This window comes from Lacerta agilis, chromosome 10, assembly GCF_009819535.1.
Source record: "Lacerta agilis isolate rLacAgi1 chromosome 10, rLacAgi1.pri, whole genome shotgun sequence".
Taxonomy (NCBI): Eukaryota; Metazoa; Chordata; class Lepidosauria; order Squamata; family Lacertidae; genus Lacerta; species Lacerta agilis.
In genome coordinates this window covers 15,779,803-15,794,663 of record NC_046321.1, presented here as the reverse complement: position 1 = coordinate 15,794,663, position 14,861 = coordinate 15,779,803, and the positions used below count along the sequence as shown (strand labels likewise).

The following is a 14,861-nucleotide window of genomic DNA, read 5'->3' as shown; positions in this document are numbered from 1 at the left end:
TCCAGAACGCAGAGGAAAACTCTCGCATCTCAATCACCTTTTTCCGACTCTTCCGCGTGATGCGTCTGGTGAAGCTCTTGAGCCGAGGCGAGGGCATCCGCACACTGCTATGGACCTTCATCAAGTCCTTCCAGGTAATTCTTTATTTCTTCTTCTGTGGCTTTGCCTTGGGACAATACTGATGTGTTTGCCACCTCTACATTGCACATTTTTATATAGCTCAGCAATGATCCCTGAATGGATAGTTTTTTCCAGTCATTAGGGTGGATGTGATGAGGCAGGATGAGGTAAAGGATTTCAAAATCTAAACCCAGATCTGTAAACCATGTGGAGGTGTGGAATTGTTTAGTAAGCTAGCTGATTTTTATGTTTCATAAACTCCCCTTAGTGCAGTTTCCAAAGGGGTAACCATGTTAGTGTGTTGCAAGAAAAACACCCAAGTCTTGTCACATCTTTAAAGTTAACACATTTATTATGGCATAATATATTTATTAGCAGCTAAGGTGCCACAAGACCTTTGTGTGCTTCTCCCCTCAATGCTGAGTTTTAAGTTAATACTGGACATTGAACTGGGATTGTTGGATCCTCCTCTGATAAACATGCTAAGGCAAAATGAGTGATATAGTCATCTTTTCCCAAGGTAGTCCACAGCCCTAGTTTGTATTTTTTTATTTTATATTAAAAGTACAGTGTTATACTTTGTCCCATCAGGTCAGCCTGCGAACAAACACTATCTTTTTGCACTGATGATTTATGCATCTATGGTCACAACCAGAAATTTGGCTTTGTCCAGTAATTGCAACAGCTCCAACCCCTATGCATGCTTTGGGCATAAGCTGATGTATCTTAATAACAGACACCAGTACTAAATCCATGGCAATGGTCACAAGACAATGTGAGCACACAAAATTTGTTGTTGGCATCTGTCTGTCTCGAGAGACAATGGAATGTGCCTCTGAGGGTGAAGTCAAACCATTGGAGAATCACAGTGCATGCTGTGGTTGCAGAGACCAGCAACTTGTAACTGCTGCCTCCTGCATTGTTTTTGCTGTGTTAGCAGCACCAAAATGACCTCCCCAGGGCACAGGCCTGTGCAGTGTATATAGAGGTCCTGGGCTGCCCAGATTATAAGACCCCCCACTCGGCCTTGCTGATGTGATCTAAAGGAAAGCAGAGCAGTAGATTTGGCATCAGCTTGGCTGCAGGAGCTGCTAGAAGTGTACAAGACTCCATCCAACCATCTTAGTGGCTCCACTCCGGATTTGTCTGTAGGGTTTACTCCTTAGCCTTTTCTTCCCCCAAAGATATCCCTCAAGGCTCAGGAATGGATTTTTCATCAGGGTTTACTCCCGAAGCCTTTCTCACAAATGAATATAGCCTCAAGGCAGTGGAGGTTTAGGATCAGTTTTCCTTATCTTAGATGGGCTACCTTTTGGACTGACGAGCCCCATGAGCTAAGCAGAAATAACCCATGGGTGTCAACAAGCACCATTTTTTAAAAATGCATTTTTAAAAATTATTATCAGCAAATTTACAGCCAAGGAGTTTCCTGACAGAACTTTAAAAACAGGTCCCAAACAAAGGACATAGTTCTGTCCTTCTGTAGTCTGTCAATATCAGTCCGATTTCTCAGCACAACAAATTGCTCTATCTCTCATTCCCTTCACATCTTCATTAACGCTGTGCCTCTCACTGAATCACTGTTTGGTTCTTAGTTCTGTCTTCCATGATCCTTTATAATTTACACATATGGACAGTATCATAAACAGTATGAACGGTATCATAAACAAGTAGAAAGTCATTTGTCAACAAGAGCAAGAATTGCATGCTTAGAGGTTATTCAGACAAACATAACAAGAATGTTAATTTTTTGAAGTCAATAAATGACAGAAAATGGAAATTTACAAAACATGTACATTGCAAATTGATCCCACAAAGGAATGAAGTCCATTGTCATTGTGATTTCAGCAATATTTTCCAATGTTTCCAAAAGATGTCCACAAAGTCTAACAAAATTCCACTCTGCACAGGAACATACATGTTGACAGTGCTAAATAGTTACTAAATATAAGAACAACAATATTCATTGAAACCCAAAGTCATTACTTATTAGATGAATTAAGACACCCTATTTTTCCTCATAGTTACATAAAAAGTAATGAATGGCCTTGTTTCAAAAATGCTTTATCACCATATTTCTCCATAGAATAATTTAAAAACATTTCACCCCAACTTCCACTAACAAACAGGAAACAATACTTGGAATTAAATTACTTATGAAGCTTATAAAAGCAGTGGCAGAAATACTTAATTTTAAAGTAGGGAAGAGTAGTTTATGCTGATAGATGTTGTAGTAAATTGGTTATTACACAGAAAAATGTAACTTTTCCAGAAAAAAATATCCACAAGATATACACCTGCCTGCATTGAGATGATGGTAACGTATTTACTATACCTGAGATAAAAGCAAATACTGGGCATTAGCCAATGTTTGCTTATGTTCAACTGCAGTAGTTCCACAGATATTGTCTACTGAAAGCAACACCCACTTCACACATTTTTTTCTGACACAAACATTAATAATAATTTCAGAAAAATGAATGTGCAGTGCAAGACTTATTGACAATATAATTATGGTTCTGTATGTTGATAGCAAGTTTGGTCAAAGATCAGGCAAAGTCAAAGATGGATCAGTAGAGACACCTAGTGGAAAAACCGACACATTACAACAATTCATTGTTCTTGGAATGACTTTACATAATACTGTACATGCATTTTTTAAAAAAAGATGCACAAGTGCATCCATGTTTCCACTTTCTGCCATATACGACTTGCCACTTGTACAGCTTCAGGGATGGGGTGGGTGACTGCTGCTGCTGCTGCTGCTGCTGCTGCTTACATTTATAGCCTGCCATTCCTCCAAAGATTTTAAGGTACTGTACATGGTCACTTCCCCTCAACATGCACATTTATTGTTATTATTATTTGTCTTCCACACACATATCTCAAGGTGATATACAAAATTCCATTCAAACAAATAAAAATTGTTCAAAACAACATGGAAAATAACCTCAGATAAATTTAAAAACAGTAACCAACTAGGCACACCTAAGGCAGAGACTTATTCAGTGGTGAAAGTCTGTACTAACAACAATCTTGTGAGGTAAGCTAGTAGGAGAGATATGAGATCCAAGGTTATCCAGTGAACTTCATGGCTGGGCAGCAATTTGAACCTGTTTCCCCAATCCTAGTCCAATATTCTAATATTTCAACATGGTGAGTCTCCAAGGGATGTATGAATTTCCATTTTGAATGTGACAACATGTGAGGGAAACCGCAAGTATAAATGCATTTTCATGTGCTTTGCTGCGCACTGAATAGGCAAAGCCACTTTTGCCTTCTGTATTCTAACCATTTCAACATGGTGGGTCTCCAAGGGATGTATGAATTTCCATTTTGAATGTGACCACATGTGAGGGGAAACCACAAGTATAAATGCATTTTCATGTGCTTTGCTGAGCACTGAGTAGGTAAAGCCACTTTTGCCTTCTGTATCATCCCTTCAGGCTGTTGTAATAACATATAGGGGCTTGCTGAAATACCACTTTCTTCAACAAGTCAAACTGTCTTATTAAGTGGCCCACCGTGATCTGTTTTGGGTTTTTTTTCTCCAGGCTCTTCCCTATGTGGCTCTTTTAATAGTGATGCTGTTTTTTATCTATGCTGTGATCGGGATGCAGGTACGTGATTTCCTAAAATTAATGTTTTCACATACAAAAGTATATATGGAAGTCAACAAACACTTGTAGGGAAATGATTTGATTAACCCGAAGATTTTGACAAGGTTCACAAAAATAGAGTAGCATCAAAAACTGTATCTTGAAATAAATGTGCTAATAGGACTTTAATGTTCATATTTGTTATGTCAGTTTAAACAATTTGGTGGAGACAATGGAGAAGGGGCTTCCTGGTTCATTTTAAAGCTGTTTTGGGGTCTGGAAATGTATGGTCAAGGAGTGAGGACTAAGCCCCTGCTGCTTTCTTCATTTTATTTATTAATTTTTTACAGAGGTTGTTCACCATGGGTGGGGCAACATTAGAGAAGATTTATTGCTTTCCCAGCTAGTATAAATGCTTAAATGGATATATTCATGTCAAAGGATCAACTGCTTTTTGCTCAAAACCCCTGTAAAAGGATGATTTTGACCTGTGTTGAGAAGATTGCTACAGTTGCTTTGAAGTACAGGTGAAAAACCACACCAAATGCTCTTAGAATATAGTGCCTGCTTTTTAGCAGTTTAATCTAGAATTTATCTAAACATTGTCATATTAATCTTAGTTGCAGTAAATCTTACATCACTTTTGACCACCATCCTTATCTGAAATGTCATAAGAACATAGGAGTCTGCCTTACACCAAGTCAGACTATTGGGCCACATAGCTCAGTATTGCCTACATTCACTGGCAGCTGCTATGTAAGGTTTCAGGAAGGAGACCTTCTCAGCCCTACCTGGAGATGCTGTGGAGTGAACCTGGGACCGTCTGAACATAGGCATACCTAGGTCCCTTGTGCCCTTGGCCAGGAGCTGTATTGATGACCCACCCAGAAAAGAATCTGAGAAGCAGGTGAGATTGCTTGGACAGGAGGAACATGCCTCCTTGTGGCTGGATATTGCTCTCTGACTGGAAGCCGTTCCAAGGATCCTTTTCTGCTCCCTCCTGCAACAGCAGCTGCAGCTTTTCCTTCTGGAGATCTCAGAGGATTCCTTCTGCGGGTGAAACAGGTGTTGGAAGGGGGCGCTCCAGGTGTCACAGGAAGAATCCAACACCTGATAGGTGATTTTTGCACCCCCAGGAGAGGCTGCTTTTGCCAACCCCTAGGTATGCCTCTGCTTCTGCATGTAAGGGCAGATGCTGTACCATTTAGCTATCACCCTTCACTGCACTGCCAGTCTAAAATCAATTGATGAAAGAGCTACATTGACACAATTGGTTTACAACTCGTGGAACTTCAGTTTTTGTCATAATTTGGGGCTGGCATTGGGGAAGAGCATGCCACCCATGACTTCAACAGCGGTGTAGCAGGTAGAAAGTCAAAGTCAAAGTCAAATTCTTTATTGCATTAGCATTTAGCCATAGCAGAAACCCAACAAACAAAAACAAACAATGCCGAATACAAACAACAGAGTACATAAGTCGCACTGAACTGCAGATATAGCATGGCATAATAAAACTTAAATTACAATAAAACAAATAGAACTGATATCTAAAACACCTGAGGCTGATTGTCTAAAATTTCTAATAGATATCAAGCAAATAGAAACCTGGAGTAGGCTCTAAAGGTTGAACTAAAACAAAATGAAGACAGTGATAATAGTCCTGAGCTAGGTCACACACCCTGTCAACGGAACCCTAAGTTTCAGTGCCTGCAGAATAAAAACGGCCACTCCACATGAGACTTGGGGGGTTTGCATCTACTAATAGGAATTTCAGGCAGTCATCCCTAGATATAATGGAGGACGGGATCAGGAAAAGAAGTTTGGGTCTTATTGAATCGTATAGGGAACACTGAAAAAAGAAATGTAAAAGGTCCTCTATCTCTTTCATGTTGCAGTAGCAAAGGCGCTGATCGATAGGGATCTTAAGGTATATACCCTGGAGGAAGGCCGTGGGTAGGGTATGGAAGCAGGCCATAGAGAAAGCTCTTCTTAATGCAGGCTCCGTCAGGTCACTCAAGGTGGATGATCTTACGGCCTTCACTCTAGGGAACCACATTGAGAGGCGGGCTGACTTGGACTGTGCCAAGTCCATAGCTTTGTCGTTAGCTAGAATCCAGTGGTGAATTTTATCTTGATCCCAAGATGACAGCTTAGGAAATTCTGGAAGGTAATAATGAATAAGGATGGCCTCCATGCCCTTGGTCCATGTGTAACTACAGGAGAAAGTTAAAAAGGCCTGCTGGGCTAGTAAGGAATTTGGAGCATCTGCTAATTTTTTATAGAAACTGATGATCCTAATATGAGCTCTCGCTACAATGGAGGGAAGGCCCAGTTCCATTCTTAACTGGGCGGCTACAGACCCCTTGGAAAGACCGAGGATCTTGCTTACAAAGGAATTTTGCAGGGTTTCTAATCGTTGAAGGATTTTTAGATTCCATCCCCAAATTTCGACCCCATATAGTAAAATCGGAAGTACTGTGCTAATGTAAGCCTTTCTAATTGGCGGGACCAACTGACTACCTTTTGCATAAAAGAATTCAATAGGTTACAATTATAGGAAAAGCTTCGCCTGACAGCATTCTGTCAGTCAGACACCCTACAACTTGTGGGTAGCTCCTGATTTATTATTGGGCCTTCCACCCCACCCACAAAAGAGGGCACAAAATTGTGTATGAAACAAACATACACACAAAGCAAATTTTATACATATGTGTGCCTTCTTTTCCAGTGGGGGTGGAGAGCCCAATCCACAAAGTGTACTGGACCAGGAAATGTTGGAATCCCTGGTTCAATATGGAGAAGAGGTAGTAACATGCAATCAAGTTCTTGGTATGCGTGTATGTTGCAGAGAAGAAGTGAAGCTTTAGAAACACACTTTTTCCTTCTGCTACAATGTGATGTACCTGGCAGTGTTTATCTGTCCAGTGTCAGTGGTGGTGGATGGATTTTGTCTACACCACACCATTGTCAGTCAAACACAATGTCTTATTTCCCCCCATATGCATGGATAGCAGCCATTCACTTACATGGGGAGGAGGGAATAAAAAGTGTGTATTCAGGGGCAGAACTGAGGTGGGGGCTAAACTACCCCTGGGTTTGCAACTCTCCCAACAGCATTGCTTATCGCAACCCATCTTCCTCCATGCAGATTAAACCTGCTCCTGTCTTGGTCATAGTTGCTAATGTAATAAGAGACAGAACCCACAGAGCTTCCTTTTAATCTATGACAAGACAGAAATGCACCTAATTTGTACACAATATTTAATTATCCCAGATGAATGTTAGACACTTTGCCTCATTCAAGATTTTAACAATCTAATTGATCTTATTATACAGTGATAACTCGGGTTAAGTACTTAATTCTTTCTGGAGGTCCGTGCTTAATCTGAAACTGTTCTTAACCTGAAGCACCACTTTAGCTAATGGGACCTCCCGCTGCCACTGCGCCACCAGAGCACAATTTCTGTTCTTATCCTGAAGCAAAGTTCTTAACCTGAAGCGTTATTTCTGGGTTAGCAGAGTTTGTAACCTGAAGCGTATGTAACCTGAAGCATATGTAACCCAAGGTACCACTGTATTGCAAAACCAATATTTCTGCAAAAGGAGAAATATCTGTATTAAAATGTGTATCTTCATCACAAACAAAGTTCTTGCATTAATCTATATTTTGTATTTCCCATAATGAAGAAATAATTAGAAAAGGTTCAGGCAATTTTAACTCACATTCATATTTTAATAAAGAATTAATAAATATTAGGTACTGTCAGGGAATTGTCCCTGATGCAGTGCAAGGTGGTGGAAGGGCTCTCCGGATGCTACAGAGAGCCCCAGTCCCACCTTGCCAGCAGCTCCTCCTCTGGTAGCGAAAGGAGCGGAGAGCCATCCAGCGAGGAGGGGGAGTGTTCACAGGGGAAAGGGAGTAGAGGCTCTGGGGATGCAAGAGAGACACAGCACTCCCACAGTCCCGAGGGCGATACGGGGGAACGCAATTTCTGTCACCCCAAATACGTCATGGGGTGAAAAGAAAGGATGGAAGGCGGGGTTTTTGTATACCGAAACTCTTTTGTTGGGGTCAGATCCGGAAGGGGCCATTCCCGGATTCTGACACCGCTTGATACAGACATGAACTTTTTAGCTCTGCACTGTACATAGTTTGCACAATAAAATCTTTAAAGGAAACAGCAGAGTCCTGGCTGCTTACTCATGAGCAACTAACTGAGAACCTTACGGCTGCTAAGTATTTTTAATTATAGGGGACCCAGGTGGCGCTGTGGCTTAAACCACTGTGCCTAGGACTTGCTGATCAGAAGGTCGGCAGTTTGAATCCCTGCGACGGGGTGAGCTCCCGTTCCTCGGTCCCAGCTCCTACCCATCTAGCAGTTCGAAAGCACGTCAAAGTGCAAGTAGATAAATAGGGACCGCTCCGGCGGGAAGGTAAATGGTGTTTCCGTGCGCTGCTCTGGTTCGCCAGAAGTGGCTTTGTCATGCTGGCCACATGACCCGGAAGCTGTACGCCAGCTCCCTCGGCCAGTAACGCGAGATGAGTGCCGCAACCCCAAAGTCGGACACGACTGGACCTAATGGTCAGTTACCTATTTTTAATTATGTCTCTTCTCTTTGGTGATCACTCGTAGCCAAGTAAGATTGTCTTCCACGAACATGGTCTTAACAGTGAGTCTGTATGTGACTGTGGAGGCCAATTCTGGATCCACACATCCTTCCACAGTGGGGACATAGGTTTCTGGATGGGAGTTGATCACGGTGAAGGTTTGTTGAATGTGCCTTCCTTTTAGCTCCTTTCTCCTTTTCGCCCTGAGTTCGTGCTTCTTCAAAGCCCATGACACCTTTGGTAAAAGCTGTTCTCCAGTTGGAGCGCTCGCAGGCCAGTGTTTCCCAGTGATCAGTGCTTATACTACATTTGTTTAGATTTGCCTTGAGGGTGTCTTTAAACCTCTTTTGTTGTCCACCGGTACAGTATTTTGCTTTCCATTTTGAGTTGGCAATAGAGTAGTTGCTTTGGAAGACAATAATTATATCCTCCTCAACTCTGCAAAGTCCCATTTCCTCAGCTTTTCAACTCTTGATGGGCATGAAGGGTTTTGCCAAATCACTTGTAGTGAAAAAGCCTGGTGAGAGTTGTTTGAATCCACTTGATGCAAGATTTCCCTTTTTAAAAAAACATGCCCTTGAGACATTACTATTGAGTCATCAGTTTGGATGCACCAGAACTGACAGTGACATGAGACTTTCCTATTTAAGGAAAGAAAGAATGAATGAATCTATCTTAGCTGTCTCTTCTGATACTAAGCATCACAATGCTTAAGCTTCACCAACTTATATGACCAAGTGGAAAAACACAAATTGATTATGATGGATGACGCTGCCCAGCTGAAGGTTCAACAAGTGTGCTTAGAGGAGGAATCTTCTTTTCTGTTGTCTTCTGCATTGCAATCACTTCTACATACTGTACTTTTGCTAATGAGTAAGATGAAATGCTGATTTTAGCCTAACCATTGCCCCTCATTTAGTCTGTTATATGAAGAGCTTAAAAGAACAAATGAAATCTCTCATGGAAACATTGCCTCATACTCTTCTTTCCTGAGATGAAAAATATGGCCTGCCTCAGAGTATTAATCTGTCCTCCTGCAACAGTAACTCCCAACACCCCCTCAGAACAGCTGCAACTGTCATTACTAAATAGTGAGTCTGAGCCTGGGGGAATCTGAGCCTAGAGAATTTCAGAACACTCCTAATGCAACTAACTTAGAATAACTTCATTTAAAAGCAATTTTCCTCCTCTCATGCTGAATTTTTTTAGAACATTCCTGTACTTCTTTCTCTTTAAAAGCATGATGCTCAGAGGAATATGGCAGCACCTAAGCCTACCAGCAGGATTTTCTAGAACCAACACATGCGGGTGGTGCTGTGGTCTAAACCACTGAGCCTTGGGCTTGCTGATCAGAAGGTTGGCGGTTCAAATCCCCACGATGGGGTGAGCTCCCCTTGTTTGGTCCCAGCTCCTGCCAAACTAACAGTTTGAAAGCACGACAAAGTGCAAGTAGATAAATAGGTACTGCTCTGGCAGGAAGGTAAACGGCGTTTCCATGTGCTGCTCTGGTTCGCCAGAAGTGGCTTAGTCATGCTGGCCACATGACCTGGAAGCTGTCTGCGGACAAATGCCGGCTCCCTCGGCCAGTAAAGTGAGATGAGCGCAACAACCCCAGAGTCGTCCACAATTGGACTTAATGGTCAGGGGTCCCTTTACCTTTAAGCCTACCAGCAGGATTTTCTAGAACCAACACATGTGCAGAAATTGACCAAATTCTGCAGCACTTGCACATGAAAACAACAAGGAAAATATATCTCACAAGACACAGGGAACTGCAAGATGGTAGCCCTACTATGAATGGTAGCATGATACTCACCTAAAGTGCTGGGTTCATGCATATGTCACAGAATTAATTATTTCTGTACTGGTTCTTAAATAACAGAAGAATTAAATTTTAATGCGGATAATTCATCTTTACATGGCATCTTCTTCACTGATATACTGAAGCTAAAATACCTATAGCTGTCAAACGAAGGGAAAGGATTTCTTGGCAAATCTCTCCTAGCCTGCCTAAGTTCTCCAAGGATTGTGTGTGTTGTAGCCGACAGAATAACCTTGTAATTTTACATACACAATGTGTAATCTGGTGCTCAAATTTTGTAACTAAACCGCTGTAATCCCCTGTACTTATTTTTAAAAAACATTTTTATTAATGTCATTTGTAAACACACATTGAGTTATATGGATAAAGAAAAACTGAAGGGTTACAGAATCTTTAGAACAGATTAGAATTTAACACAATTCTGAATAATTTTAGAGTTGGCTTTAAAGTTCATAGATTAATTCAGTTACAGAAAATGAAAAACAGAGATCAGTCAAAGTACTGGGGAACAGTGTTCGAAACTCCCATTGTTCTAGATGCATTTTGTGACAGGGGATTTTAGAACGCGAGCAGTTTCTGAGCTCTGGCCACAGTCACAGTACTGCACCTAAGATTTCAGATTAAAACTGTGGAGTGGAAGGAAAGAAGAAACTTTTTCTGCCTCCCCACTTCCAGCTACTCTCTGAAGACTGCAGAAGAGACCCTCTTAAGAATATGGGGGGGGGCCAGGGGAAGGAATAGACCATGTGAAAAAATGAACTTAATATTTAAGCTGCAGTTCATTCATTTTCAGCTTTGTATTCTTGTTATTAAAAAAGCTTGCCTAGACATTCCGGCGTTGCATCCATAACCTAGGTTTAAGGTGCCATTTAGCTCCTAACTTTCATATCTTAGTTTCTAACACTGCTGGGGAAAGATGTGAAACAAATGAGTTTGAAAATCTGAAATGTGGTGGGTGCAGCTATATTTTATTTTATTTTTTATTTTTTTATTTAAAATAATAAGAATATTAATGTGATAGCAAGCATGAAGTATAATCTTACAAGCTCCTTTTTTCTACTAGGTGTTTGGTAAAATTGCCCTGAATGATACCACAGACATAAACCGGAACAACAACTTTCAGACCTTCCCCCAGGCAGTACTACTGCTTTTCAGGTGGGTCTCACACTGTTTTCCCTGGTTCAACTATATCATGGAGAAGCTAGTCACTGTGTCTAAGAGGAAGCCACCTTACACTTGGCTGTGATGCAATCAATTTGATACCCTGCCCAACAATAAATATCCAATAATTGTTAAGATCTGATACTTCCAAAATCTCCTAAAATGCACCTGCTCAGAGTTCTTTGCCATGACTAGCTAACTGAATATAGGTTGACAGTCCAATATTGCCAACATCGTGGCTACTTTTGAACCATGAGTTACACTGTGCTGCAGGATAGTTAGTTCCCATTAGGTGTGGAGGCAGACATGACATGACTAGCTGAGCTTTTAATCTCTAGATCAGAGCTTCCAAACTGTGTGTTGTGACACGTTAGTGTGTCATCTGCAGTGTGCAGGTGTGTCGCGTGAATACGCCTTGGGCTCCTCCCAGGGCTGGAAAGGGGTTAGGTTAACCTCCAGTATGCTAGTAAAACTGAATTATTATGTCACAATATGATGCATGTCTTAAAAAGTGTGTGACCAACATGAAAAGTTTGGAAAGCTCTGCTCTAGATTATTCAGTTGTAATGATGAATTACCTTCTTCCCATCAACCCCTTTTCAATAGATGTGCTACTGGCGAAGCTTGGCAGGAAATCATGCTGGCATGCCTCCCAGATAAGAAGTGTGACCCTGAATCCTTGGAATCAAACAACTCTACTGAAGGTGAACATTCCTGTGGGAGCAGCTTTGCTATCTTTTATTTCATCAGTTTCTACATGCTGTGTGCCTTCCTAGTAAGTATATGTCAGCAACTTATGAGTGTTGGTGATTAATGTGCACTTAACTTGGAACACAGGATGCAAAATTTTGCATGACAGACTACAAAATATGTCAGTCATTCTTACCTACTGGGTCTACATAGACCATTTATCTCTCTTTTAAATTACTTGGTCTTTAATTTTGCTTACTTACCACTTTATTTTACTTTATTTTATTCATACTAGTATTTGTTGTATTAAATAGAGTATGCTGGTTTTTAACTGTATAATAGATTATATACATAGGATGCTGCCTTAAACTCGATCAAGCTAGTGGTGCCTTTCCATCACCTTCTACCTGTTCCTTTTCAAAACAAAGCAATGAAGTCTAGGTTCCCTTTCAGTTAAATGTTTTACAGAGTTTTCTTCTTCAAAAACTCAAATTCTGAATTGTGCATGGAAAGGAACTTCAATTGTGGATGTTCTAGCATGAAATACTGACTGTTACTGTTGTTTCTGATCTTCCTTGCAGATCATTAACCTTTTTGTAGCTGTTATCATGGATAATTTTGGATTACTTAACACGGGATTGGTCTATTCTGGTCCTCATCATCTGGATGAGTTTAAACGGATCTGGGCTGAATATGATCCTGAAGCCAAGTAGTCCCAGTACCATGTTCCAGATACATTTTTTAGCGAGAATAGTTGCCCTAAATTCTATCTATTCACCACTGAATTTATTATTCTAAAACCACAGCTGTGGCATAGCTAAAAGTAACAACAACAACAACAACAACAACAACAACAACAACAACAACAACAACACTTTTGTAAAGCATTTTCAAGTGTTGAAAGTGCTTCACATGCATTATCTAATTGTCATTCTTATAATAACTCAGTAAAATGAGTTGTATTATTATCCTGCGTATTGCAGGTAGGAGAGACAGAGTTGTTAACTTAAAATAAATTGTTGAGCAGAATGCAGCATAAGTAATTTTGGAGAATGCTCTAGAGAGCAGAAACTGTAGCTGAATACATCCTTTTGTTTTGAGAATATAAAAAAGGTTTTGTTTTGTGAATGTAAAAATGTTTTACAAAAGACCACTATTTTTAGCTGAATTTAAACCATGAGGACTCAAAAACCAAAAAGATTTGGACCAAAGTGTCAACCTCTATATCCAACACCACAGAGCAGTTATAAGGAAGGTATACCTGATCAGAACTGCTTTTACAGTGCATACACGGGTGGCACTATGGTCTAAACCACTGAGCCTCTTGAGCTTACTGATTGGAAGGTTGGCGGTTCGAATCCCCACGACGGGGTGAGCTCCCATTGCTCTGTCCCAGCTCCTGCCAACCTAGCAGTTCAAAAGCATGCCAATGCAGGTAGATAAATAGGTACCGCTCCGACGGAAGGTAAACAGCGTTTCTGTGTAATCTGGTTTCTGTCACAGTGTCCCGTAGCACCATAACGGTTTAGTCATGCTGGCCGCATGACCCGGAAAGCTGTCTGTGGACAAACGCCATCTCCCTTGGCCTGAAAGTGAGATGAGTGCCACAACCCCATAGTTGCCTTTGACTGGACTTAACCACCAGGCTTCCTTTACCTTTTACAGTGCATAAGCAAACATAGCAGATTATTTAAGAATACAGAATGCAGATGGAAGTCTTTTACTCATAATTGCATATATTTGCACAGTTGCATTCTAGTGTTAGTTAACTTCTCTTTGTTTTTCTTACTAAACGTGTTTAGAAACCTGAAATGCATTATTCCTTTATAAAGGGTATTCTGTAGAGCGGGGTAGTCAATGTGGTGCCTTCCAGATGTTGCTGAACTCCAACTCCCATCATCTCTGACCATTGGCCTTGCTGGCTGGGCTGATATGAGTTGGAATCACCAACACTTGGAAGGCCAACATTGCCCACCCTCCCGTAGAGGCTTTTTATTGAAGTGAGTTTTTCAGGAGTATATTTATAGTCCTAGTTTCACTAGACTAGGAAAGCAGGTTTATTTTCAGTGTCATAGATAAAGTCCCTTGGAAAGTCAGAGGAAGTATACTACACTGCTATAGTCTTAGGAGAGGCAGATGCACAAATAATTGTTTTTTCTGAATTAAGAGATAAATGGATTTAAGTATGTTTGTTTGTAGATACTACCAATTCAATAAAAACCCATATTATTGTATGTATTTTGCATCACTGCAACTTAAAAGCAAGAGGTTAGTTGCAATGCCCTGGTTTTTGTTTAAAACTAACTTCATAGGTGTAGGCCCTAAATCAAAGCCTCTATCTGCTTCCTTTGCAACAGACACAGCATAGAATTCAATTGTTACAGCTTGCACTAGCTCCAGAATGAAAATAACAGAATTTGCTATACACATACAGAAACAGTTGGAAAATATCCTGAAAATATAAGGCGATAAAGGTAAAGGACCCCTGACCATTAGGTCCAGTCGCAGACGACTCTGGGGTTGCGGCGCTCATCTTGCGTTACTGGCCAAGGGAGCCGGCGTACAGCTTCCGGGTCATGTGGCCATCATGACGAAGCCACTTCTGGTGAATCAGAGCAGCACACGGAAACACCATTTACCTTCCCATTGGAGTGGTACCTGTTTATCTACTTGCACTTCGTGCTTTCAAACTGCTAGGTTGGCAGGAGCAGGGACCGAGCAACGGGAGCTCACCCTGTCGCGGGGATTCAAACCGCCAACCTTCTAATCAGTAAGCCCCAGGCTTTGTGGTTTAACCCACAGCGCCACCTGTGATACAGGAAGGCAAAGCAATAGGCCAGAGAGCCTGAGATCCCAATTC

At 41.1% G+C, this 14,861-nt stretch overlaps 1 protein-coding gene across 42 annotated transcripts in view; it reads left to right on the top strand.

Moving 5' to 3' along the window:
- Positions 1-14,861, top strand: part of CACNA1C (calcium voltage-gated channel subunit alpha1 C) — a 487,946-nt gene that overhangs the window by 457,766 nt on the left and 15,319 nt on the right. For all 42 annotated transcript variants that reach the window (XM_033162041.1, XM_033162040.1, XM_033162082.1 and 39 more), the window contains 5 exons: positions 6-134; positions 3,675-3,740; positions 11,214-11,305; positions 11,918-12,086; positions 12,583-12,710. In XM_033162041.1, coding sequence (XP_033017932.1) covers positions 6-134; positions 3,675-3,740; positions 11,214-11,305; positions 11,918-12,086; positions 12,583-12,710 — 584 coding nt within the window. The remainder of the gene's footprint in view (positions 1-5; positions 135-3,674; positions 3,741-11,213; positions 11,306-11,917; positions 12,087-12,582; positions 12,711-14,861) is intronic.